This window comes from Magnolia sinica, chromosome 17 (assembly GCF_029962835.1).
Source record: "Magnolia sinica isolate HGM2019 chromosome 17, MsV1, whole genome shotgun sequence".
Taxonomy (NCBI): Eukaryota; Viridiplantae; Streptophyta; class Magnoliopsida; order Magnoliales; family Magnoliaceae; genus Magnolia; species Magnolia sinica.
This window is the reverse complement of record NC_080589.1, coordinates 2,051,440-2,076,090: the sequence shown is the minus strand read 5'-3', so window position 1 is coordinate 2,076,090 and position 24,651 is coordinate 2,051,440. Positions and strand designations below refer to the sequence as shown.

The window sequence follows — 24,651 nt, the reverse complement described above, 5'->3', positions numbered from 1 at the left end:
AAAGTAGAAGTAGGACTTGAGTTAGGGTTTTTGGTATTTACCTCTCTCCAATGGAAGTTTTTATTTATAAAATGTTCAGAAGGCTTTTGAACTTGTGTATCCTATCCTGGTAAGATATGGTAGATTCATTGGAGGGTCCTCCTTGTTTGGATGAAACTCTACTTCCAAAAGTATCGTTGAACCCGCCTTGGTTGGCATGATCTTTGGCTAGAATCTCGTCAAATCTTTCCTTTATTGGTTTGGTACGGAATTCTTTCTAGAGTTTCTGTCTTTAAGGTCGGGTTTGGCCTTATCAGCTCAGGAGGTGAGTCTTGTTATTGAACCCTGCTTTTAAGCAAGTTAGCTTGGGGGTTGGCGCATGGCTCGTCTTGTCATCGATGCCTCACTAGCTTAGGAAGTTCGACATTTTGTTATTGAACACTGCCTTTAAGCAAGTCAACGCCGGGGTCGGCCCATGGCTCATCTTACAATTATATCTAACCAGCTCAGGAAGTTCAACCTGGTATCCTAATTGGCACACTTTAAGGTACCCCTTTTATGATTTGTTGCATTTCTTGTTTAGCAGGTCAGTCCAATTTTTCCCACAATAATCAAAATCATATATATGACAGGATTCATCAGGGATGAAATGGATACTGCGGAATTTCTTAGATTTGAACTGTTTCAAACCTTTAATAATGTTATTCCGTTACTTATGGGCCACCCAGGCATGGCTTGGCCCCAAGCCCAACTATGTAAGGCTTGGGCCAAGGACAAGGCCTTTTTAGTTCAATTAAGGCTAAGGCTATATTAGGTCTATGATTTAGGTGACTAAGGCCATGCTATGTCCAATTCTTACTTAGCCATTGCCACTCTTACTTCCTATCACATTTTTCTTGTAGCTATGTATTGTAGTATCATGCACTTTTATGGGAGTAGAGTTTTACACTAATCAAGTTAGTTTAGTTAACTCTCTCAACTCGACTCAAAAAACCTCGATTCGTCTCAGCCTGAAATTGAGTTCGAGCTAAGTTGAGTTAATTTTTTAAGCTTGAAAAAATTCCAAGCCAGGGTTCATTTAATATAAATATTTTGTAAGTATATATATAACCCTAAAGCCTAAACTCAAACTCGGCTTGAGTTGGCCTAAGCTATTTACTGAGCTAAGTCAAGTGGGCTAATCTGGCTCAAGAACAAAGTTAAACCGATTTTGAGTTGGAGTGGCCTGTTGGGTGAGTTGAGCCAAGCTAGGCTAAGCACAACTTGGTTGAGCTTCTGTACAGCTCCACACATGAGTGAATGTTTTTTACCCACACACTTACACCTGACCCACATAGAGGTGTACATGAGTCAAGCCGAGCCGAGTATTGCCCGACTCGTGCTCGGCTCACACTACCCCAATCCCAGCTCGTACTCTGCTCGGCTCGGGCTTCGAGCTCGAATCCCAGCTTGTGCTCTGCTCGTCCAAGTTCGAGCAGATATCGAGCTGAGTCAAGTCCGAGTTTTCGAGTCAAGTTCGAGTATACCGTGCTCATGGAAAAAGGTCTTAAATCGAAGGTATTAGGTACTTACCAGGTGAGCTGCGGCAGAAACGATTGGCACCGTGCGTGCAGGGCAGGGATGGGCTGCAGCATCGGACGAGCAACAGCACCGGACAAGGGCATCGGGCAGGGCAGGGACGAGTGGCAAGGATGACTGGCACCAGATGGAAGCCGAATGAGCACAGGGATGGGCTGAGAGAGGGTAGGGGCGTTGGGAAGGAAGGGCGCTGGGTTTTTTTTTTTTTTTTATGAACGGGCTAAGAGAGGGTAAGGGCGCTGGGAAAGGGATGGACGGGGTGGGTGAGTAGCTTAGGATTTTTTATTTTTTATTTTTTATTTTGGGTATATATATAACCCTGGTCGAGTACCGAGTCGAGTCGATTTCGAGTATTACTTGAGTCAAGCCGAGTCGAGTAGGGGCAAGCTTGTGCTTGGCTCGAAATAATTTCAAGCACCAAAAATCCGCTCGTGCTCGGCTCTAAATCATTTCGAGCCGAGTCGAGTCGAGTCAAGCAAGTTAACGAATATACTCTGCTCATGTACAGCTCTACCCCCACATGCTCATATTTTATTTATTTATTATTTTATTTTTTTTTGGTTTTTAGGTTAGCTTGTTAGTACACCCATTGTCAGTTCACACTTCACTATTAGCCACCCTCACACACTTATATTACAATGGGATTTCACATTGGGATTTCATCACAATGGGTACTCAAACCCATGACCTCGTGTTGAAATTCTCTTACGAGTCTATCACCAAGGCACGGGTAAGAACCCTGGCGAAGTGAATAAAGTGCAACCACAACCTCTTCTAAGATAGTGTGGCCATTAAAGCTGTACATGAGCAAAGTTAGTTAGGTAACTCACTTGACTTGGCTCGAAAAAGCTTAACTCAACTTGGATCGGAACTCTAATCAAACTAAGTCGAGCCATTTTTTGGGAGCTCAGAACATTTCGAACCAAGTCCGAGCTAGGCAAAGCTTGGCTTGGCTCGACTCCTATACACCTCTAGTGGCCAGTATTACAATGCCCACCTTGATGTATGTATTCTATATTGACTACATCTACGTTGTTCATCTGCTTGACCAAATTACTTTTGGGCTAAAAATTGAACTGGATCCAAATCTCTGGTGGACCATATCATAGGAAATGGTAGTGATTGATCCATGACAATTTATAATAGATAACACAAAAGGTTTGTGTTATCTTATGAACATGGTTGGATGGCAAATAAACATCATGGAAATATTACGGTGGGGCTTAGGAAGTTTTCAATGGTGGGATGTTCAATCACCTCCGTTTCCTATAGTATGGTCCACCGGAGATTTGCATCAGCTTCATTTTTGCAATCATGCCCTTAAAATGATCTGGCAAAACAGATGAATGGCATGGATATAAAATACATGCATCAAGGTGGGCCCCACAGTAACGGCCGCACCATCTCTTGGGTGAGGACGGGGGTGCACCTAATCCGCTCCCACGTGTGTGCACACGTTTTTGCATGATAAAGAGAGAGGGCCCACATGTTCACTCACACTGCCAAGATGAAATCGGATGGGTGAGATCGTCCCAACAATGCGACTAATGGCTGATAATTTAGATATCTCGGTGTCCGTACATGTACCCAGCGTCTATTAAAATCACCACCGTTCATGAAAAATGGAGGCATAAACACACAACATGTGGCTTTTTGGTCACCCTTAAAACAAGCATGTCTGCCGTACAATGTCCCAATTAGGAAATAAATAAAGAGGATTTGATTTATTTCCACCGATCGTATCCTACCTTCCATGGGACTCTACGGCTTTAAGATTCGAACGAGTCTGATGCAACTCGTCCGAGTCAACTCGGACTCAGACTCAGTCAGACCGAATCACCCCCGACTCGACCGAGGGCCAAACGAGTCATCTCGAGCCATTAAAACCATGCATGGGACCCGTCTTGGCTGATGTCTCTAGAAAACGAAACAAATGGCAGTTGGCTGTGGCCCAACAAAATGAAATCTGAAAGAGATTGGACGGCTGTAGAAAATTCAAATATTAAGTCGGACGGTTGACTACAACTTAGGGGGACTGATTATTTAGATTTTAAAATACCATATGATGATACGATTTTCTCGATTATTTGGATTGTTGATAAAAACTAAGGGACAATCTCCGTGAGGCCCACGTTCTGTCTGCATGGCATCCCTACCATCTATCAGGTGGGCCCCACTAGGATGAAGGGACACCCAAGCCGATTCAAAACTCTCGTGGGGCACTTGTGTGAAGTTTGGGGGCAGGATTTTAAATTGTTTACTGTGGTGGGGCCCACATGAGTTTTGGATGGAACCGATTTTTGGAGTCGGGGCGAAGGAAGGGCGGCGGAGCTGATGAACGGTTTGGATGTCACTCACACATCACTGTGGCCTACATATCATTGCCAAATGTGAGGAAGACGAGTCAAGACCATTTTCTAAATGGTTCTAAACTAACAAATCAAGTTGAGCATGGCCCACTTTCCTATGGGCTTTTGTGATAGGATTTCCTACTGGGCCTTTGAAGAATCATCACAACTAGTTTCAGGCCTGCTCAAGTCCAACCAGTTGGACCACAATTACAGTTCATCCAGTGGATAATTTCCAACATATTAAGTAGGTATAAAATCCAACCCTACCAATATCTTGGCCCCACCATCAGGTCACTTAGGGAATAAATCAGACATATATACTTGTCAGGTGAACCACACTATTAAAAATAATTTCTAGCCATTGATAATATATCAAAATACAAGTATGTCCAATCGATGAGTGGATGTGGTTGTTTTTGGCAAATATGATCCTCATGATGAGACAAACGTATTGAACGGGGTAGATGTCGCACGCTCACTGGGTGGACCATAACTTATAGTGCAACTGGTTGGACTTGAGCACTCAACCCCGCCCACCTGCTCCACTGCTTGAAATTCCCTCCCGAGCTTTGCTAGGCCCACGCGAATATACAAGGCAGCTCATGTACACCCTAGCACCTGTGACAGAATGGCTAACAAATTGAATATCCAAGCCGTCCATCGGGTGTTAAAACTGTATATAATTTTCTACCGAAAAATAATTCTATTACTTTTGTTAATGCAAAAATCTGCCCCACCCTCTTCAAACCTTCAAGTATCTGCATGGGAAAAATACAAAGGAGACTCTGGCTAGAGTAGGACACTCTGATGCCAGAGTTAGGCTTGAAATTTGGATCTTATAATATTGAGGGGTTTTAAGAGAAATTTTGCATACGTTGCACCTTTGAGACTCTCCTATTTATAGGAGAGGGAAGATCCCGCCGTACGAAGATTTTTTCTCAATATTTTAGAAATTTATTGTGATCTTGTATCTTTCCGAGATTATAAGATCTTGTTATTGTCGAAATCTAGTGTTATTTTTCAAAGATTTTGAGCAAGATTTCTTAATTTTAGGAAGATCCTTTGGATCTGTAACTCAGTTCTAGGTCTGGTTGACCTCTGGCTGACCTCTAGCCGACTTCTAGCTGATTTGTGGCCAACCTATGACTCGTAATCTCATCCTTTGAGTGTCCTTGTATTTGCATCACCCTTCTCGAAGATTAGCTTGCTTTTAGACATGAAAGCCTTATCAAGCTCGAGTTTCATTGGGCCCGCGTTGGTTCAATAGAGTTGGTTTATTCTATAAGCCAACTTATCGACTTGTCCATTTTTTTCCCAACAACTTTTATTAAGTGGGCCACAATATTAGAAAAAGTTGGACGGGCTACAAACTTCAGCACAAATTTATTTCAGCCCTACAAATTTTAATTTTTTGTTAACCGTAGACCAACTGGATAGTGAAACGACATCAATCTTGTAATTAATCATTTACATATTTTTTGGACCCAGATGAGTGGATAGGATCTTATATCAGTATGCCAATGATGGCACATGTGTGGCGTGTGCATGAGCTGCCTTGTACACGCGTGTAGGCTTAGCAAAGCTCTTCCCTCCAAAAGCGAAATTCAAAAACGAAGCCTGTCTCTCTCTCTCTCTCTCTCTCTCTCTCTCTCTGTGGCTTCCACTAACATACGCCATGGACGCCGTTTAAGCATCCTTATCAACAATTTTCTCCCATCAAATCCCAAAACTACCCCCTTCTGGTTTCCGCTAACTTGCACCATGGGCGCCGTTTAAGCACCCTTCTCAACAATCTTCTCCCAAAATCCCAATACTACTCTCTCTCTCTACAATGTCTTCCCAAAGAGGTCATAAAAAACCTAATTTCTCACTTCTCCTTTCGATTCTTCTTTCCCTATTTCATCTCATCTCTCTTTCATTTCTTTCAGTCGATGATTTCTGGGCAGAAATCGCAGCTCCCGAAGAAGATCGGAACCAAATCGGTATAATTTACAGAAGAAGACGCCCCGAGAACATCGCCAGAGACATGCAAATGTTCAAAAGAGAAAAAAAATCCTCACAGAAATCAAAGATCTTTTCTTCCTAAAATTTTCTGGTTTTTAAGCTAAGTCTTAGGGTTTTTTTTTTTTCCCCTTCAGTGATCGAGATGAGAGAGGGAATCGTTTGAGTCTAGCAGCAAGCAAGAGAATTAGCTGGAATCGCTCCCTTTCTACCAGGTTTCGCTCCTGTATTTTTCACTAATTTTTATTATTTTTAGGTAATCGATATTTCCACCTGTCTTGTTTGGAGGACGGATGACAGCTTCACACATCTAGCTATGCGTGGGGCCCACCTTGGTGAGTGTATTGCATCCAATCTGGCCATCTGGATTTCTGTGCTGTGAAAATGGGATCCCTTTAAAAAAAATCAGGCCCACTTGGTAATCAAGTGGGTCACACCATAGGGATTAATGAACAATAACCCAAAAACCTCCAAATTCATGTGGTGGCTCGCCTAATCATCAAGTGGGTCACTTCATAGGAATCAATGGACAATCACCCAAAAACCTCCAAATTCATGTGGTGGCTCGCCTAATCATCAAGTGGGTCACATCATAGGAATCAATGGACAATCACCCCCAAAACCCCAAATTCATGTGGTGGCCCGCCTGATCATCAAGTGGGTCACACCATAGAAAACAATGACAACCACCAAGAAACCTCCAAATTCATGGTGGCGCATCTATTGATTGGATCTGTAAGAAGAGACAAAGCTACACAAAAATCTTGTGTATACAAAATTAAAATACACAACTATTACAAATCACAACTACACTTTACACTTACAACTCACACTTTTTTTTCTTTTTTTTTGAACAATGAACAACTTACTCATTCATACCTACAAGACACTCAACTATAGCTCACAACTAAGCACTACACCAATAATACACAACATAACTAATCACACCTCACACCTCAAGGCTACTCACATCTCACAACTTCACTTCACACACAACACCTATCCCCTATTTATAGTTTAGGTCGGTTAAAAACATAAGGTAACAAAGGGCTATACGTGATTTCTCTCTTTTTCACACACCAAGTCGGTCATGTTAAAGTCGGTGTGGTAAAGTCAGTGTTGAATTTTCAGGATCAGCTTGATTTTTTGGTGTCCCATTTTCATGGTGAGGTAGCCATGCCAGACGGATTGGGCACCATGCACACACCATGGTAAGCCCCATACTCAGCTAGCTGTAGAGGAACTGATTTCTCCTATTTCATACATTCTCTTTTCCTACTTCTTGTGATAGCATAGTACAATTATACTAAAGGCTTGTTTGGCCACTTGTATTTGAAATGCATTGGAATCCAAAATTGTGTTGGGCACCTAGGATTTGGAATGCATTTGAATTCTGTAGTATTTTCACATGAACTTGAATTTGATTAAGTCCGCTAGACTGCTACAATACTCTAAAATGGTGAACATGTATTTACCATTTAACTTCATTTACTCCCAATTACACCCATTTAACTCCATTGAATCCTATCCAAATGGCCCCTTATAGATTATCATTGTAATAAGCTCATTGAAATATACACTTTGCATAAAAATGAGGTAATTCCGAGCTTTAGATCGGCCTTGCTTAACCTCAACCAGGTCCCATAGCTAGGCATGGTCCCCTGGTCCCCTTTCTCAAAAGGATTTGAGTAAAAAACCAACTCTACACCCATAGCAGCCATTGATGCATCTTAGCAAGAGAATGTGCCAGGCTGCAAGGCGCCCCAATGATTGGTTTACTAGCCATTAGAGAGGAATCTACCAAGCTCAGTATTCATTCATGGCTTATAGCAACGATTTCAAAACGTGAGGACTTTGACGATTCGGAATACCCTTGAATCCAAATCCTCTCAAATCACCTCTGCCAAACACACCATCTATTCTGAATCCTCTCAAACACTCTTGACTTGGCACTGTGAAACGACCACAAAGTAGAAAGATACAGTGTAGTATAAAAGAGGTTAGATGCAAACAGTGAGAATAGCAAACATTGGACCATGCAGTGAAGATAGTCTATGGTGAAATTCAGGTTGGTCCACTCATCATGCAGGAAAAACCACAGAAAATTAATGGACAGCTAACTCAACATACAGGTGTGGCCCACCTAGCAGGTTGTCTGGCCTGATTTTCATGACAGGTGATCTTGATGGCATCGTTCAGCAACTTGGATGTCCTACATACATGACATGTTGGCAAGAAAGAGAAAAAGGGGCGTTTTGTGAAAATTCATATGCAATGCCTACATATGATCATTTCTTGTGATCAGTCAGCAGTGGTTCCCTTGGTGGAGTGGACTAGCGGAACAGGATTCATGTAACCCGTCCCCAGTTAGTTGGTATAATGTGTAGATGATCATGATCATTTTCTATTATAAATATTAATTGAATTGGTTTCTCCCGCAGTCCAAGAATGCTACCTTCTTTAGGCTAGACAACCAATGTGCAGTTGCTCCAACCCACTACATTGTAAACATGGCAGAGATTCATGCTGATCCAAGCTGTCAAAATCGTTGGGCCAGTTGTGGATGGATCATAGCCCAAAAATCACATTGAGATATGGGATTTTGCTTCAGTGATAAACATTTGGTTTGCCCATGTTGAGAGGGTAAATGTAATTGTCAACACACATGAAAAAGAGGGGACCGGAATAAATTTCCAGCACTCTTCTTGTTTATTCAACTAGAGGAAGAAAACCCCCCAGTAGAATGAAGGATTGAACTCTGCATCTTGGGTGCCATGGTCACAGCAGATATCATCGATATTGTGATATATAGGCCAATATTGACAATATTATCATGAATATTTTGTAAAAGAAAAAGTGTATTGCAGGAAGATATTGTATTGCACATGTACAAAAATTGAGATATTGATGGGGACATCACGTGCACACGCGCACTCACGCCGCCCTCCTACGCACATACGTACGTAGAAGGAGGACCGCACCATCGATCTGGCTCAATGACGACGTCCAGGGAGGGCCTCCTAGCTAGAAGTTAAGTTTTGGTTTAGAAAAGTGGCCCGATAGTCAAGAAAAGCCCACCATGAGATCTCATAATCGTGGCCCACTCGTCGGATTGGTTTTATATTTTAGGTTTTGCTTATTGTTATTATTTAGAACATCGTGAACGATTTAGATTTCCTTGTTTGGTTTTTATTTTAGTTTACTTCATCGCCAAGTAATAGGTGTCGCACATGGTGCGAGTTTTTGGGTATAAGGTTCTCCCTATAAATAGGCACCCCTTGTAGTTCTTTTCATTCATTGAAGTTAATAAAAAATTCCTGCTTTATTTTTCTGCTCTCTTCGTGAGTTGTAGAAGAATTCAAAAGTGGGTGCGAAGCCCTCCCTTTTCGAAGGGCTAACTACCGTGGTGCGAAGCCACATCGATCCCAATTCACCCCCATCTTCCATCATCTTTTTTTCCATCTTCCCCCACCATTCGTACTTCGAATTTGTCCTTTTGTTGCATCAGATTTCTTCATTACAGCAGGTTTCCAGATTTCGGCCCGCAGGCGAGCTGAAACTTCGACGGAGCACCACGCACAAACCGTACATCGGATCGAGTTGAGATTTGGGAGTTTTGAAGTCCATCCCTGGCCGACCAGGGCCAATGTGGCCTTTTTCTAAATAGTGGGCCCCACACACGTGCGGCCGGGATCACACGCACGTCCGTCTGGGCCATTGTTGCTGTCCACACGCGGGATCATCTTTTGGCTCAGGTTTTTTATCCTCTTTTATCCTCTCATAGCTGTTTTTCATGAATCCTAACCCTAAATTATATGATCCCTAATTGATTTGCCCCTTTTTTATCACCTTAGGGTTCCTTGAATTGAAATTAGGGAATCCCTTGGATTAGGGACTGATTTTTATGCATGAGTAGTTGATTTTATTTCCTTTTGACATCGTTTGGTTTATAATTTTTATTGGTCCAGTCCTAGCCTGTGTCGGCTTGGACCCGCATAGATTCCCCTTTTTAATTAAATGTTTGGATTTCTATGTGGGACGTGGAATTTGTGTGATTGTTTCTCAATTGGTAAGATCTAAGCCTGGAATCTTGCATATCATATTTAATTTTCCATGTCTTGCATCAAATTTTGGAATCAAAGCCTAGGGTTCTTGTAGGGGAATTCATTACATGTTTAGGGTTTGGTTGTTTATGTCCATTACGCATCAATTCTCATCATATATGAATGTTTAGAGGTCCATAAACTCTGAAATAAGCTGCTGAAATTTTGTGTTATCCCCTTATTTGAATTATTTTAGAAATTAACTTAGTTTTCTATTTCTAGGTTTAGAAACTTTTCTTTTCTGTTTTTTTATAAACTAATTTTTTTAGAAACTTTCTTAATCTGTTTTTAAAAACTAATTTCCTTTCCTTTTTCTTTTTTAGAAACTAATTTACTTTCCTTTTTCTTTTTTAGAAACTAACTTACTTTCTATTTTTAGCAACTTTCCTTTTTTCTTTTCTTTAGAAACTAGGTTGTTTTTTTTAGAAACTTTTCAAATTTGTTTTTTTTTTTTGTTTTTTTTTTTTTTTTGGAAGCTTTCCTAATTTGTTTCTTTAGAAACTTTCCTTTTTCATTTTTTAGAAACTAGGTCGATTCTTTTAAAAAATAATAATAATAATAATAATAATAATAATAATAAATAATAATAAAAATAAAAATAATAAATCTCTTATATTTTGACAACTATATTACTGAATTTTGGTTGGCACCCTCCACTAAACATGGAACAATTGCAAGAGTCACTAAACAAGTTGTCCCAGAAGTTAGAGTTTATGATTAAGCGCTTGGAAATGGGCCAATGCTTTGAGCAGCTTGATGAACGCATTGCCCGACTAAAGACCATCGCTAGGACAAACCCCACCATTGGGGTAGATGTCCAATCTCAGGCAGGCGGCCTGAAGGATAGACCAATGAATGGAGTTAGCCAAGGAATCAGTTATGGGCGTGCACCCGTATACCCACCCCATGAGGGACATCAAGACCACTATTTTGAGAGGTACAACATGTGCAGCCTTGTGACTGGAGAGAGTGCACCAGATGTTAGTGTAAAGTTACCCACTGAGGTCATTCCGGTAGTAGATGAGTTTCGTGATGTTTGTCCTGATGATCTACCGGATGAGTCCCCTCGGAGGGATATAGAGCACACTAGAACATGGGACACCGTAATACCTACAACCGAGTTTACGTTGAATAATTTTGTCGATAGGTCCACAGGTCTAAGTCCTTGTGAAGTCGTTACTGATTATAAACTTAGGAAACTTATTGATTTTGTCCCTATGTCACTATCCAATAGGCTGTCAGAGTCTGTAGAGTCTTTTGCGCATCACATTCATTCATGGCATCAAGAAATCAGGCAGAAGATCATAACTAATAATGAACATTGCACATTTTCTACAGACCAATATAAATGTTTCAAAGGATTCAATATTAGGGACTCTATGATGGTCTGCATCAGGCCCGAGCGGTATCCTTTAAGGGCCGTTCGTAAGTTACACGCGTGTAGCGCTGGACCCGTCAAAATTATAAAACGAAATGGTCTCAATGTGTATGAGGTAGATCTTCCACCTTCCATGGGAATTAGTTTCACATCCGATGTGGAGGATTTAGTTACTTTTCAGGGGATCACTGATACTTTGTCCGGCCCTTCGCCCACCCATCCTGATTCTCCATATTTATCCCTTGAACCATGGCCCCTTCCCAACCCATTTTCCCAGCCTCTACCTCTCATATCTACTTTTCCTAACCTTTCTTCCCAGCCTCTACCTCCCATACCTACCCTTCCCGACCCATTTTTCCAGCCTCTAGGTCCTATACCTACCCGTCCCGACCCATGTTCCTAGCCTCTACCTCCCATACCTACCTGTCCTGACCCATCTTCTCAGCCTCTACCTCCCATACCTATCCTTCCCGACTCATTTTCTCAGCCTCTATCTCCCATACCTAACATTTACACACCCAAAAAGGAAATAGAGGATATCCTGGACCATCAGATAGTTTCAACGTCGGACGGCAGGTTTCAGAAGTACGTGGTTAAATGGAAGTCACGCCCAGCTTCAGACAACACGTGGCTCACTGAGGAGGAGATTCAGAGACTTGATCCTGACATCCTGGAGCGGTTCAGGAGTTTTATTTCGCCAGTGGCGAAATCTTTGTAGCCGGGGAGAATTGATGGGGACATCACGTGCACATACGCACTCACGCCGCCCTCCTACGCACATACGTACGTAGAAGGAGGACCCCACCATCGATCTGGCTCAATGACGACGTCCAAGGAGGGCCTTCTAGTTAGAAGTTAAGTTTTGGTTCAGAAAAGTGGCCCGATAGTCAAGAAAAGCCCACCATGAGATCTCATAATCGTGGCCCACTCGTCGGATTGGTTTTATATTTTAGGTTTTGCTTATTGTTATTATTTAGAACATCGTGAACGCTTTAGATTTTCTTGTTTGGTTTTTATTTTAGTTTACTTCATCACCAAGTAATAGGTGTCGCACATGGTGCGAGTTTTTGGGTATAAGGTTCTCCCTATAAATAGGCACCCCTTGTAGTTCTTTTCATTCATTGAAGTTAATAAAAAATTCCTGCTTTATTTTTCTGCTCTCTTCGTGAGTTGTAGAAGAATTCAAAAGTGGGTGCGAAGCCCTCCCTTTTCGAAGGGCTAACTACCGTGGTGCGAAGCCACATCGATCCCAAGTCACCCCCATCTTCCATCATCTTTTTTTCCATCCTCCCTCACCATTCGTACTTCGAATTTGTCCTTTTGTTGCATCAGATTTCTTCATTACAGCGGGTTTCCAGATTTCGGCCCGCAGGCGAGCTGAAACTTCGGCGGAGCACCACGCACAAACCGTACATCGGATCGAGTTGAGATTTGGGAGTTTTGGAGTCCATCCCTGGCCGACCAGGGCAAGGTGGCCTTTTTCTAAATAGTGGGCCCCACACACGTGCGGCCGGGATCACACGCACGTCCGTCTGGGCCATTGTTGCTGTCCACACGCGGGATCATCTTTTGGCTCAGGTTTTTTATCCCCTTTTATCCTCTCATAGCGGTTTTTTATGAATCTTAACCCTAAATTGCATGATCCCTAATTGATTTGCCCCTTTTTTATCACTTTAGGGTTCCTTGAATTGAAATTAGGGAATCCCTTGGATTAGGGACTGATTTTTATGCATGAGTAGTTGATTTTATTTCCCTTTGACATCGTTTGGTTTATAATTTTTATTGGTCCAGTCCTAGCCTGTGTCGGCTTGGACCCGCATAGATTCCCCTTTTTAATTGAATGTTTGGATTTCTATGTGGGACGTGGAATTTGTGCGATTGTTTCTGAATTGGTAAGATCTAAGCCTGAAATCTTGCATATAATATTTAATTTTCCATGTCCTGCATCAGATATTGGCCTGTATTTCGGCAAATTCATTGATAGTTAGAAGAATGAATGTAGAGATCATCAATTCAACTATATTTCACTACTTGGTTGTCAAGTAAATACAGATATTATCTTCTATTGTGGTTATAATGGATGAGCCACAGCTGCGGTTTGATATTCATATTTGTGTTCCATAGAGGGAGGAAAAGTATTGTCATTTCAGCCGGCACGCAATACAGGCCTCAACCAGAACAAAGGGAAGCAAAAAAGAAACAAAGGCAGGCTTTTCTCAATGTATGACGTTTGGTTACTTCATCCTGTTTCTGCCTAGGATGGTATCATTAGTAATTTCAGGTTGCAAATTTCTTTAATTTACTATTATGTTATCCTCACCTATCATTAACCGGGTCGTGAAATGGTGCCATTAGGTCTGATTTTCTTCAGTTTGCATCTTCTTGTAGAAAAGAATTGGACAGCATCCCCCAGATTTTAGAAAGGAAAAGGCATATTTTCAAGAGGTTGACTCCTATGAGTTGATGGAAGAAAGCCCCTCACCCAAGAACTTTCGTACATGGGCAATGGGAACCCAGAATATTCAAGTTATACCAGACTTGTCCGCGATTCTCGAGCGATGGATGATCTCCAAGAAGCTCAATTACAGTTGTGGGCCTTCTGGCTCACTTTTCAAGATATTGGAAACACCAATGATGCCCATGAATTCCATTTTCAGCAATGTTTCTGCCTCTTCATATGAGAAAACAACAGAAAAGACTTTGAAGATCTCTTCAAACAGCAGTACAAGTTCCAAGGATCATAATCGGGTCAACAGACATATGCACTCACAAGAAAGCAGCATCTTTAATGGGTTTGATATGCTTCACATGAATGATGCAGGCATGGTAAGAAACAGTAAGGAAGCTAAGGAAGTCTTGGCAGAGGGTGATGCTGGTTCTGAAGATCTAGGAGAAGTGGTTAAGAAGCTCTCTTTGACATCATTGGGTAGTGATTACTTAGCAAAACTGTTAATGGTTTGCGAGCAGTCCATTCCTTCAAGACTATCTGATGTTTTCTCCCAGTATTGGTTAGTTCTCTACTCCTGATACTGCTTTTTGGACGAACTGTAAATTGTTCATTTATGTGGTTTTAATGTCGAAATGGTTTAGCATAAAAAACAGCACTTCTAAAAATATTTCTTTAGTTTCTTTTTATGCTTGTTGCAATTGAATAGAAACCCATCAGCCATTTCTTATTATGCAGAATGTTTCTCTCGTTAGCTGTGTTTCAGCATATCATTCAACATTTCATGTGCAAGAAACCGATATCCAATAGCAGAAAACTTCACATGTTGTAGTGTGATTGATATGGATTTGTTCTCTGGCAATGAAAGTAATTATGACTTTATAGTTTCACCATTTCTAACATTTTGGGTATCTTATAGAGCGTTTGATTATCTTTATGTGGAATTTCGAGAGCTTGATGAAGGACCCTTTACTGCATGAGCTTGTATTTGTCAGAGCACTTTTAGGGTCCGTTTGGGTAGAGGATCCTGCAATATCGGGATTGAGTCTAATCCTGATTTTGGCAGGCCCCATGCACTCCACGTAGGATTCCCAGCACTAGAGCAGTGCTTCCCTCCACATAAACACAATTACCGGTGTTTTTTATTTTTATTTTCCTAAAACTTCCTTAATTGCGTTTATGTGGAGGAAAGTGCTGCTTTAATGCAGCGAGTCTTACATGGAGTTTATGGGGCCTCCCAAATTCGAGATTAGACTTAATCCCCATTTTGCTGGATCCCCTACACAAATGGACCTGTAGTTATTATGTTGCTTCCTGTATGCTGTACTCACAAGAGTTTCAACAGAGGTCATGGGTTGGAGTACCCATCCTGGGTTGTGTGAGTGCGTGTGTGGGAGTGTAAGTGTGTGTAAAAACATAAAATCTTTCCTTCTTTAGTTCAGAATGGGTCTAAAACAACAAATCCATGTTCTGATAGACAACTCTTTTATCCTGTAAACAGTGACCTGAGTAATATAATCAAGATCGGTGAAGGGACTTATGGAGAGGCCTTCAAGGCTGGTGCAACTGTCTGCAAAATAGTGCCCATTGATGGAGATTTACGAGTAAACGGAGAAGTACAAAAGGTATTAGATGATGTTATTATTCTCAACCACATTTTGTAATTCCGCAAGTCATGAATTATATATTCTCTTTCTCCAGACATCAGCAGAACTGCTAGAGGAAGTCTTACTTTGCTGGACTCTAAACAGTTTAAGGGGACAGGAAGGCCATGTTTCCAATCAGAACACGTGCACTAACTTCATCGAAACCAAAGAGTAAGAGTCAAGAGATTAACTCAAATTTTCTACTGGCTCTGGATTACAACTTTATTGTATTTGTTACTCGATTCCATGCAATAGCAATGACATTCTTCCCTTTATAGTGTGCGAGTGTGCCAGGGTGCCTACGATGCTTCCCTCATCAAAGCATGGGAGGACTGGGATGCAAAGCATGGTTCAGAAAATGACCATCCAAAGGAATTTCCAGAGAAACAGGTTGTTTGATTGATCTGCACATAAGATCAAAGGGACCCATTTGATTGATTTGCAGCATGCTGAATCTATTTCTCAATGTAAAGCTAATGCAATTTGTTTCAGTGCTATGTTGTGCTTGTTCTGGCAGATGGTGGTAGAGACCTTGAAAGCTTTGTGCTTTTGAACTTTGACGAAGCACTGAGTTTATTGGTGCAGGTAGGCTACCGAATGTTTCTTGTTCAATTCCTTATCCAATTAGGTTTTTATTGTCTTTCCTCATGCAGGTTACAGCTGCCTTAGCTGTGGCAGAAGTCGCTTGTGAATTCGAGCATCGAGATCTGCACTGGTCTAGTTTGCAGTTTCTAAAACTCTCTTCATAAATTGTTTTGGATGCACCACATAAGAAATGTCAGTTGCTTCCAAGGTCTGATTCAAGAATAGCCTTGCAGGGGCAACATTCTTTTAGCTCGCAATGGAGCCACAACAGTAGAGTTCACACTTCAGGGAAGGCAAATGCAGGCCAAAACCTTCGGATTATCAATCTCGATAATTGACTTCACCCTTTCCCGAATCAACACAGGTAATAAAAATTACATTGTCATTACTTCATTGGCAGATGGATTGTTCCTTTTCTCTGTTTAGAAAAACTCACTAGGCATGCTTGGGTACTTAGAATCTGGAAGGGAAAAGAAACTGCATTCTCTTGATAAAAGATAGTATGGATGTTTGAAGAGATGGATTCTATAGCGCAAGATACGAGGTGACCGTTGTCTAATGAATCTAATGTTTTCACTTGCTATCCAAAAAAGGAACCTTAAAAATGGAGTCCCTTTTAAATGGTGTTGATGGGAACACTCATTAGTAACCATTACTTCTTCTATATCCACGACAGGAAACAATGAGGATTGAGTGTCCACCGTTGAAACATTTGTGGGGCCACAAAAGTTTCCGATCGGGCTAATATTTTTGTGTTTGTAGTTCATCCTAGTAATAATGACCTGATGAACAGTATGGATGGCATATAAACACCAAAGTGGACCCTAGGGAGATTTCAATGGTAGACATTTCCCTACCAACTTTCTCCGGTCGTGCAGCCCACTTGAATTTTGGATCTGCCTCATTTTTGGGCTTATGTCCTAACATGAGCTGGCAAAATAGATGGATAGGGCGGATTTCTCACAAACATCATGGTGGACCCCACCTTGCTTCTAAGCATAGGAACTTCCTGCAACAGAGTGTCACAAGCAATCCACGTCCTCATATAAGCCACTTTCTCAGATAGATGCTTTCTACTTGCAGCAAATCTTTCGGATGGTCTGTTTTGCAATTAATCCAATGAGTGAATGATCATAGTTTATGTGATCTCTACAGGGGAAGCTATACTGTTTTTGGACCTATCGGCTGACCCAGGACTGTTTGAGGGTCCAAAAGGCGATCGACAGGTAAGGAGGAAATGAGGATAGAAATCTCTTTACTCATTTAAGAACTTCGACTTCCATCCAACTGTCCCTATTCATGCTCTATTGCAGTCCGAAACATACCGGAAGATGAAAGAAGTAACAGAAGAGTGCTGGGAAAGCAGGTAACACGGTCAATACTGTCATGTTCATTGGTTGAAAAGGCCTAGAATTCCCCTTGATTTCAGATTTTATATCTTATCATAAATTTGAAATCCTGTCTGTTTTTCTGATTGAGAAGCCTGTTTGGGGGAATTATGTGATCCTTGGCACAAGGATATGCTTAATATCTTTGGCCCTTAGTGCCTACTGATGGGTCCACCTTTGATGATCTAGACCATTAACTTGATCTGCACTACCATGGATGGACCACACTCCCAAAAATCATCTAATCATTTACCTTTCTACTTCAAATGTGGACCATTTTATAGACTTGCACACCACTGCCCACAGGGTCGCCATCTGACCAATTAGAGCCATCTATGGAGCTTTCGATGGCCTGAATCAAACCAATGCCTGGATCAGTACAATGTCAACACTCAAGGGTGCCACTACATAGCCTTGGGCCAATGATTGTGTATTTCCTCCTTGATTTTCCACTAAAGTTGAGCATTTTGGACATTTCCTGATGTAGACATGATCTGGATTTCAATCTTTTTTCCATAAAAACAAAAATTGACATTTGTGGTTGGCCAACAAATGATTGATTTCTCACTACCTCTTTCCAACCAAACAGCTTCCCCAAGACGAATGTGCTCTGGCTACAATATCTAGTTGACATTTTGCTGCTGAAGAAAACATTTGTAAGTTCAGATAAAGACTTAGAAACTCTGCACTAATTGTTGGTTACAGATTAGATTCTCATTTAATCATTGACTGATGTCCATCATCTTTGTGGGTTCCCAGAAACGGACCACGAAAAATGAAAGAGATCTCCGTTCATTCAGGAAAAGCTTAAACTCATATGACTCAGCAAAAGATGCATTGTCTGATGCTTTCTTCAGCGAATTATGGATTGATAATGCAATGTCAAAAGATCTCTTTGAATACGACGAGAAGTAGAATGAAAACAGAAAGATTAGGAAACCAGACTAAGTTAGCATCAGCTATCTTCCAATGTCCTTTTGAATTGAGTATATGGTTTCCTCCATTGAGCAATTTCTACATGCATGTTTTATTTCTACATTCATTATTATTACTGTGGCCTGAGCTTTCAAACCCAACCGGCCGGGCTAGCCTGACCTATTGACACCCCAACAACTGTGTAATGACTCTTTTTCCTTCTTGGTTATATATATATATATATAAATTTTATTTAAATAATAATAATTAAATGGGATTTATTTGATACTCTGACTGCCTATAAAGCTTGATACACAAACACATACACATGGCTTATATTATTTCAAATTAAACCAACTAAATTGCAGAACCCATTGCTCTAAGTTACAGTACAAAATACAGATTTGTTGCACAATCCTAATATCTAATTCATCGCCACTTGCTTGTTGGCATAAGAACATTGGATAATTTAATTTTTAACCTGTCCAATAAATGTCCACCAATCTCATAGTCAAATGATCCACGGAGTGTAATTTTTAGTTCATGATACATCTAATATTTGTTGGAGAACTGCGGAAGCACATAGAGACCAATCAAGCAAAGTACTCACAATCGCATAACCAGGTCCAAACACAAACAATTCGAATTTTACATGGAAAAATCTTTTTGAGAAAAAACTATGGCACAAAGAGACCAGTAATGCACTATAAAAGCAAAAATTACAAGAGATAGTATTATCAATTTGAACAATCCTCAAATACACATCACAAGCCGTAGTTATGTCTTTGAAACACTTGCGAATGAATTAAAAAGCCCCTAGAACTCCTTAATCTCCAAAATCCGGAATAGACTTGATATATAAAGTATCACAATCAAAATAGAAAACAATTACGCACTCACGCAATTCTGTGCGCGCACTCAATGAGATCTTCGATGGCATCAACGATCTGTCGATGTCGTTGAGTAACAACACCAAAACATTCCAACAACCAACATGAATTTTTCTAATGACATCAACTTGTGCTCAATGACATCGAGTGGTCTATTAATGGCATCGATAGACCTTGTTGTTTACATATTTAAGACATCAACAAAAATATTTACATGTATAATTTGAATTACTTGTACAGCATGTACAAGATCTGTAAGTAATCTCTAAGCCCGTGTTTCATCCACCACTCTCTGCCAGAGTATGAAAGTTTTCTACATACCAAAATGCCACTGATAAATTAAAGTAGAAAAGCACGTCCAAACGCACATTCCTATCATAATTATAAAATTACGAAAACAAATTCAAGATGTGTTCCGAATAAATGCAATTAATAAACATAGCTTTGGAATCTCGCTATAAGAAAAGATTATATTTTTCAAAAGTGGTGGGACGACATGCTACGATAACACTAGCTTCATTGATACGTAACATGGGCCGTTCATTTTATAGAAAATATTAAGATTTGGGCCCACACCAACACTGTTGAATTTTAAAAAATGGCAACAAAAAAAGGGATACCAAAAGGATGAAAATGGTCTCTGACGGGATGGATGAAAAATCCCACAGATTGGACGAATGGATGGTCCAAAAATAGATTTTTAAGACAGACAATACAGCAACAGTTTCATGTTCGAACGTGAAAAAGGGCAAATATTATACTTCTAGGATCTTCAGATCTGGGAGGTTTTTGGTTCGTGGGCCATCAGTGGTGATGACGTGGATTTCCTGCAAAAGCCTTTTGCTGGGTGGGGCCCACTCTGATGTTTGTGAGAAATCCACCCTGTCCATCCGTTTTGCGAGCTCATTTTAGGACATGTGACCAAAAATGAAGTGGATCCAAAACTCAAGTGGGTCACACGAGAGGGAATATTGCAGAAAGAAATGCCAACCGTTGAACTCTCCTTGGGCTCCACCTTGATGTTTATATGCCATCCAAACAGTTTATAAGGCCATTCCCACTGGGATGAAGTGAAAACATAAAAAATTAGCCTGATACAAGACCTCTATGGCCATAAAAATTGTTTCAACGGTACTCACTGAATTTCCACTGCTTCCTCTCGTGTGGCCCAATTGAGTTTTGGATCTGCCTCATTTTTGGTTGCATGTTTTAAAATGAGATTGCAAAATGGATGGATGAGGTGGATTTCTCACAAACATCTGGGCAGGCCCCATCCGGCATCCTCGCGCAGGAACTTCCTACAAGCCGGAAACATCAACGGTTTAGATCATTGGATCAATGGTCTCACTTGCACCAATTGAAAACCAGAATTGTGTTGGATAGCCTTTTGGCGCCCAACGTGGAAAATGTCTCAATTGGGCTTTGCCAATGGTTAAAAGACTCGGTGACTCTACCTGATTCCTTTGCCCCCAAGTCGAGTTGTGACTCGCTTGAGTCAGGTCTGAATTGGCCCAAACAGAGGTGACTGGGTCACTCATGGTATCGAACCGGATCATAGAGAGACCTCCTTTACCATTAGAGCTGTACACAAGTTGAGTTAGCTCGGTTCGAGTCAACTTGGAAAAGTTAAACTCACCTCAGCTCGAAATTGGATTCGAACCAAGTTGAGTTGGTTTTTGGAGCTCGAAAAAATTTTGAGCCGAGTTCGAGTTTGACCAGACTCGAATTGAACCTCAACTCACTCGAATAAGCTTGGATTGAATCAACTTCGTGACTTGGTTATTTTGATATTGATGTTGATCGTCGAGTGTTTAATGAAATGACTCAACGAAGTATTGTTTCAGGTGCGTACATTCTCTGTGGGATCAGTTGATGGTAAGGAAGGAATGGATATGAAATAAATCACTACATTTTTATTTTTTTTTACATTATAAAATTGCCCTCGTATCTTGATTTTGATGTTGCTTGCTGAGTGTTTGATAAAATACTTGTAAAGTGTTGTTACTGCTTTGCATTATATGAGAAATTGAATATACATTCTACGTGTTTGAGAAAATGTTACACAGGGTTAAACTCGGCTCGAACGGGCTAAGTTGATGATCGAACCAGGTAGAGCGGGCCAAACAGCCTCGAGGATCGAGCCGAGCCGAGTTCAAGCTGGGGTTAGTTACTGGCCGAGCTAAGCTCGACTTGATTCAACTCATGTACAACTCTATTTACCATTACATATAAATAGGCTATTTTGTTTATATAGAACCAACTTATTTTCATGTTCAACTATACTAACTATATCGAATCATGTATCATTGAACTGAGTCGACTCGGGCGAGTGCATTAGATTGTCCCATGTAAAAATTATGCCTTTCGCTCTATTGTATAGCATTAATTGTTAAAGTCTTTTAATATAAATCATTACACTATTTTTTAATGACTTAAGCTTTTAAAGAAAATAATTGTTTGACATGATATTAGAGCAGAGCAGACTAAAATATCTTTTATTCAAATTCCGAAAGCAATACCATCGGCTGACATTTCAAATAAAGATAATGATCACACGTGATAATACCACACAACTATTTGTACATCCAACAAGTTGACATGTACAACCCATCATAGTGATAGTTGTCCACATGAGTGTGTGTGCCCCCACATATACACAGTTGAATCTTCCTCACATCTTGGGGTGTCATAATAGACCCCAGGCCAACAATGTTGTGTGTCAGCATTTTTATATATATATAAAAATAATAATAATAATCCTCATATATATAAAATGAGACTTAGTAAAGGGTACTGCCAAACGATAAAGGTTAGGGGATATGCAAGCCAAAGGTAATAAAAGTGGATTGGAAGACTATCTCTCTCGTCATCTTTACACACTATCCCAGCCAGCTTTACACGCCCATTCTCTCTCTTAACTTTGCTAATTCCATAAGCGCGTGTGAGATCACTTCACATCCACGTGTTATGACGTGACACATTTGAGAGATCTGAACTTTCCATCAGTATATATTCACTGGTTAGATCTTCTGGCCTAAAACTCATCCCATTTAACATCTCAATTGGGCCACAAAATATCAAAAATAATGAATGGCTAGAAAAAGAGAATTCTAGCCTTTGATTTACTTTGTATACTGTGGCCCACCTGAAGAATGAAATTGTCCATTTCTTTTAATTAAGGCTATCTAAGCATCATTTCCAACCTTATGGAAAACTCGGATCTCATAGAAGTCATCCATATTCGCACGTACCACTCCACACGCGTGTGAAGTAGTATATTACTTGCCTTATCCTAGACAGACAGCCCTCTTCTTTCGCATATCTGTTTTCCTTTCGGCGCCCAAACCGAGTCATGCATGTGTGCCTCTTTTTTCTACGAGAAAAGTTTTGTTACTCTGGCGGTGTATGATAGATGATACTCAGACGCTTAGAAAATACTTATAAATTGCATATTTGGAATATAAGTTATTCCAATTAAAGCGCCCAAATTATGGATCCTAGTTTATATCTGTCGTGTACTTATCTGACCGTCGGATTGGTGGACATTTGTTGAACGGTTGGGATGAAATAAATACTATATTGGGCCTTAAGATGTTTTTAACGGGGCCATTCAATCATCATTATTCCTTAATTCAGGTCTCTATGACCTTCTCGATGACAAATAAATATTATAGTGAGCCTTAAATGTTTTTAACAGTGGACATTCAATCACCATAAAGAAACAATCTACACCATTCAAAAAATTCTTCCGATTCAGGTGTGGCCCACCTGGTGAATGGATCCACCTAATTTTATTTCTCTGATCATCAGTGCCTGTTGATTAGGTTAGATGTCATCACCGTGTTGGCCCCACAATGCACTAAAACATTTTATGAAAAAAAAAAAAAAGAACAATGGGGGCAATTCGGTCAATTTCATGCTAGCTTGTTTTCGTCCAAAAAAAAAAAAAAAAGATCAACGCCTTGGCTCAGCTGCCACTAAGGATCTGGTGTGTTTCACCATCACTGGGGCCCACATGCTCAGTGATCCTATCAATCGGAAGCGTCCATTCCATGGACTTGTGGACGCTGGAAAGTCGATGCTCACGCTTGGCGTTGGATGTTATGTTCTTGGTGTTTATGGGGGTGACCTGATTGATGTATGTTTGGAGTCGCTACTAGTCACTTAATTTCTAAATCCCACAGTCAGTTAGAACCTGCAGAATATGTAAAGTTAGAGAATCCGAAGACTCTCTTACTTTAAGTTGACTCCTGATCTATGATCTGAGATTCTGAGCAAGGGACCTTGGTTACAAAGAGGGAAAGTGTTAGGCACCCTCTCTGCCCATATAAATGTATGGTCTTCACTCTGTGTGGTAAATAATCTCAAGGGGCAATGAGATAGTCGGAGTAGGACTAGGCACATTCGGATTTCTAATGTAACAAGATCCGGGATTTCGGTATGCCACAGATCATACGTCCGAAGAGTGTCTAGAAAGACGGATATGGTGAGGTTAACATAATGGTAAAGAAAAAGTAGACTAGATTACCATGAGTTTCTGATGTGACAGGATCGGATATATGGTAAGTCAAGGGAGTTGAGAAGAAAGAAGATGATATGATGAATGCTTGAATAAAAAATGAGTTGATCTTTGGTTTGCTCTTAAGATGGCTAAAACATGGAATACACCATGATCAATCCGGGCTAGATTGTGGGATCGAGATGGCTTGGAGGAGACATAAGGGATGACTAAAAGATCGGATCTTAGAGGCTTGGAGCTCCTTCCCACCCTCTCTCTCTCTCTCTCTCTCTCTCTCTCTCTCTCTCTCTCTCACTTGAAAATTTTGAAATGAGATAGTTGTTGTATAGTGTTTTTGAAGTGAGGAGAGGTGAAGGCTATTTATAGCCTTTTGTAATGGCATTTTGATAATTGTTGGGTTTGTAAATGGTAAAAGCTGACATGACAGCTCGGGATTGGTTGAGGAGAGAGGAATGTCATGTGGCATTCTCTTATATGCTCTTGGGGTTAGGTAAAAGGGTAAATAGGGTGAACTTTAGGGTTAATTTCATATGAAAGTTGACTTTAGGACGGGGGACAGTTGGATGCTCAGAGGGGACACCTGTCGGATAAGGATTGACAATCAGATTACCGCCGACGGTAGTTCAACTACTGCCCAGGCTGGGTTCTCTCTAGGCTTTAGCCGGTGGGCTCGCTTCAGTGTTTTAGCTCGGTCCAAAGTCTGTTTTCGGAGTTTTGGCGTAAAATAGTTGGGTGAGTTTTAGGGAATTGTACTGATTTGCATGTAGGCACTGGCTTAAGTGGTGGTCAAGGTTTAAGCTAGGGTTAAGGTTCAGGCTTAGGATATGATCAGGGTTTTCGGATTGTCTTTGTCTTCTTAAGATGCTAGCCTA

General features: G+C 40.7%; 1 protein-coding gene across 3 annotated transcripts; it reads left to right on the top strand.

The window, feature by feature from the left end:
* Nucleotides 1-5,555: 5,555 nt before the first annotated feature.
* LOC131231485 (serine/threonine-protein kinase haspin homolog) lies at nt 5,556-18,478 on the top strand. 3 transcript variants are annotated; one of them, XM_058227692.1, is made up of 15 exons: nt 5,556-5,755; nt 5,837-5,942; nt 6,047-6,124; nt 13,515-13,611; nt 13,779-14,398; nt 15,338-15,461; nt 15,538-15,653; nt 15,761-15,872; nt 15,975-16,067; nt 16,136-16,197; nt 16,301-16,431; nt 17,223-17,293; nt 17,381-17,433; nt 18,045-18,111; nt 18,215-18,478. In XM_058227692.1, exons 1-15 carry the CDS (start codon nt 5,740-5,742, stop codon nt 18,368-18,370), a joined length of 1,902 nt encoding a protein of 633 aa, XP_058083675.1. In that variant the 5' UTR covers nt 5,556-5,739; the 3' UTR covers nt 18,371-18,478. The 3 variants fall into 3 exon arrangements, with proteins under 3 accessions (XP_058083675.1, XP_058083676.1, XP_058083677.1); XM_058227693.1 differs by lacking the exons at nt 5,556-5,755; nt 5,837-5,942; nt 6,047-6,124 and adding an exon at nt 7,074-7,120; XM_058227694.1 differs by lacking the exons at nt 5,556-5,755; nt 5,837-5,942; nt 6,047-6,124 and having other exon boundaries at nt 13,541-13,671.
* The last annotated feature ends 6,173 nt before the right edge of the window (nt 18,479-24,651 follow it).

Bases quoted from the DNA above. Each gene is read 5' to 3' on its own strand.
- LOC131231485 (XM_058227692.1), top strand. The intron at 15,462-15,537 runs GTATTAGATGAT...CTCTTTCTCCAG, and splicing joins TAAACGGAGAAGTACAAAAG to ACATCAGCAGAACTGCTAGA. The intron at 17,434-18,044 runs GTAACACGGTCA...CCAACCAAACAG, and splicing joins GAAGAGTGCTGGGAAAGCAG to CTTCCCCAAGACGAATGTGC.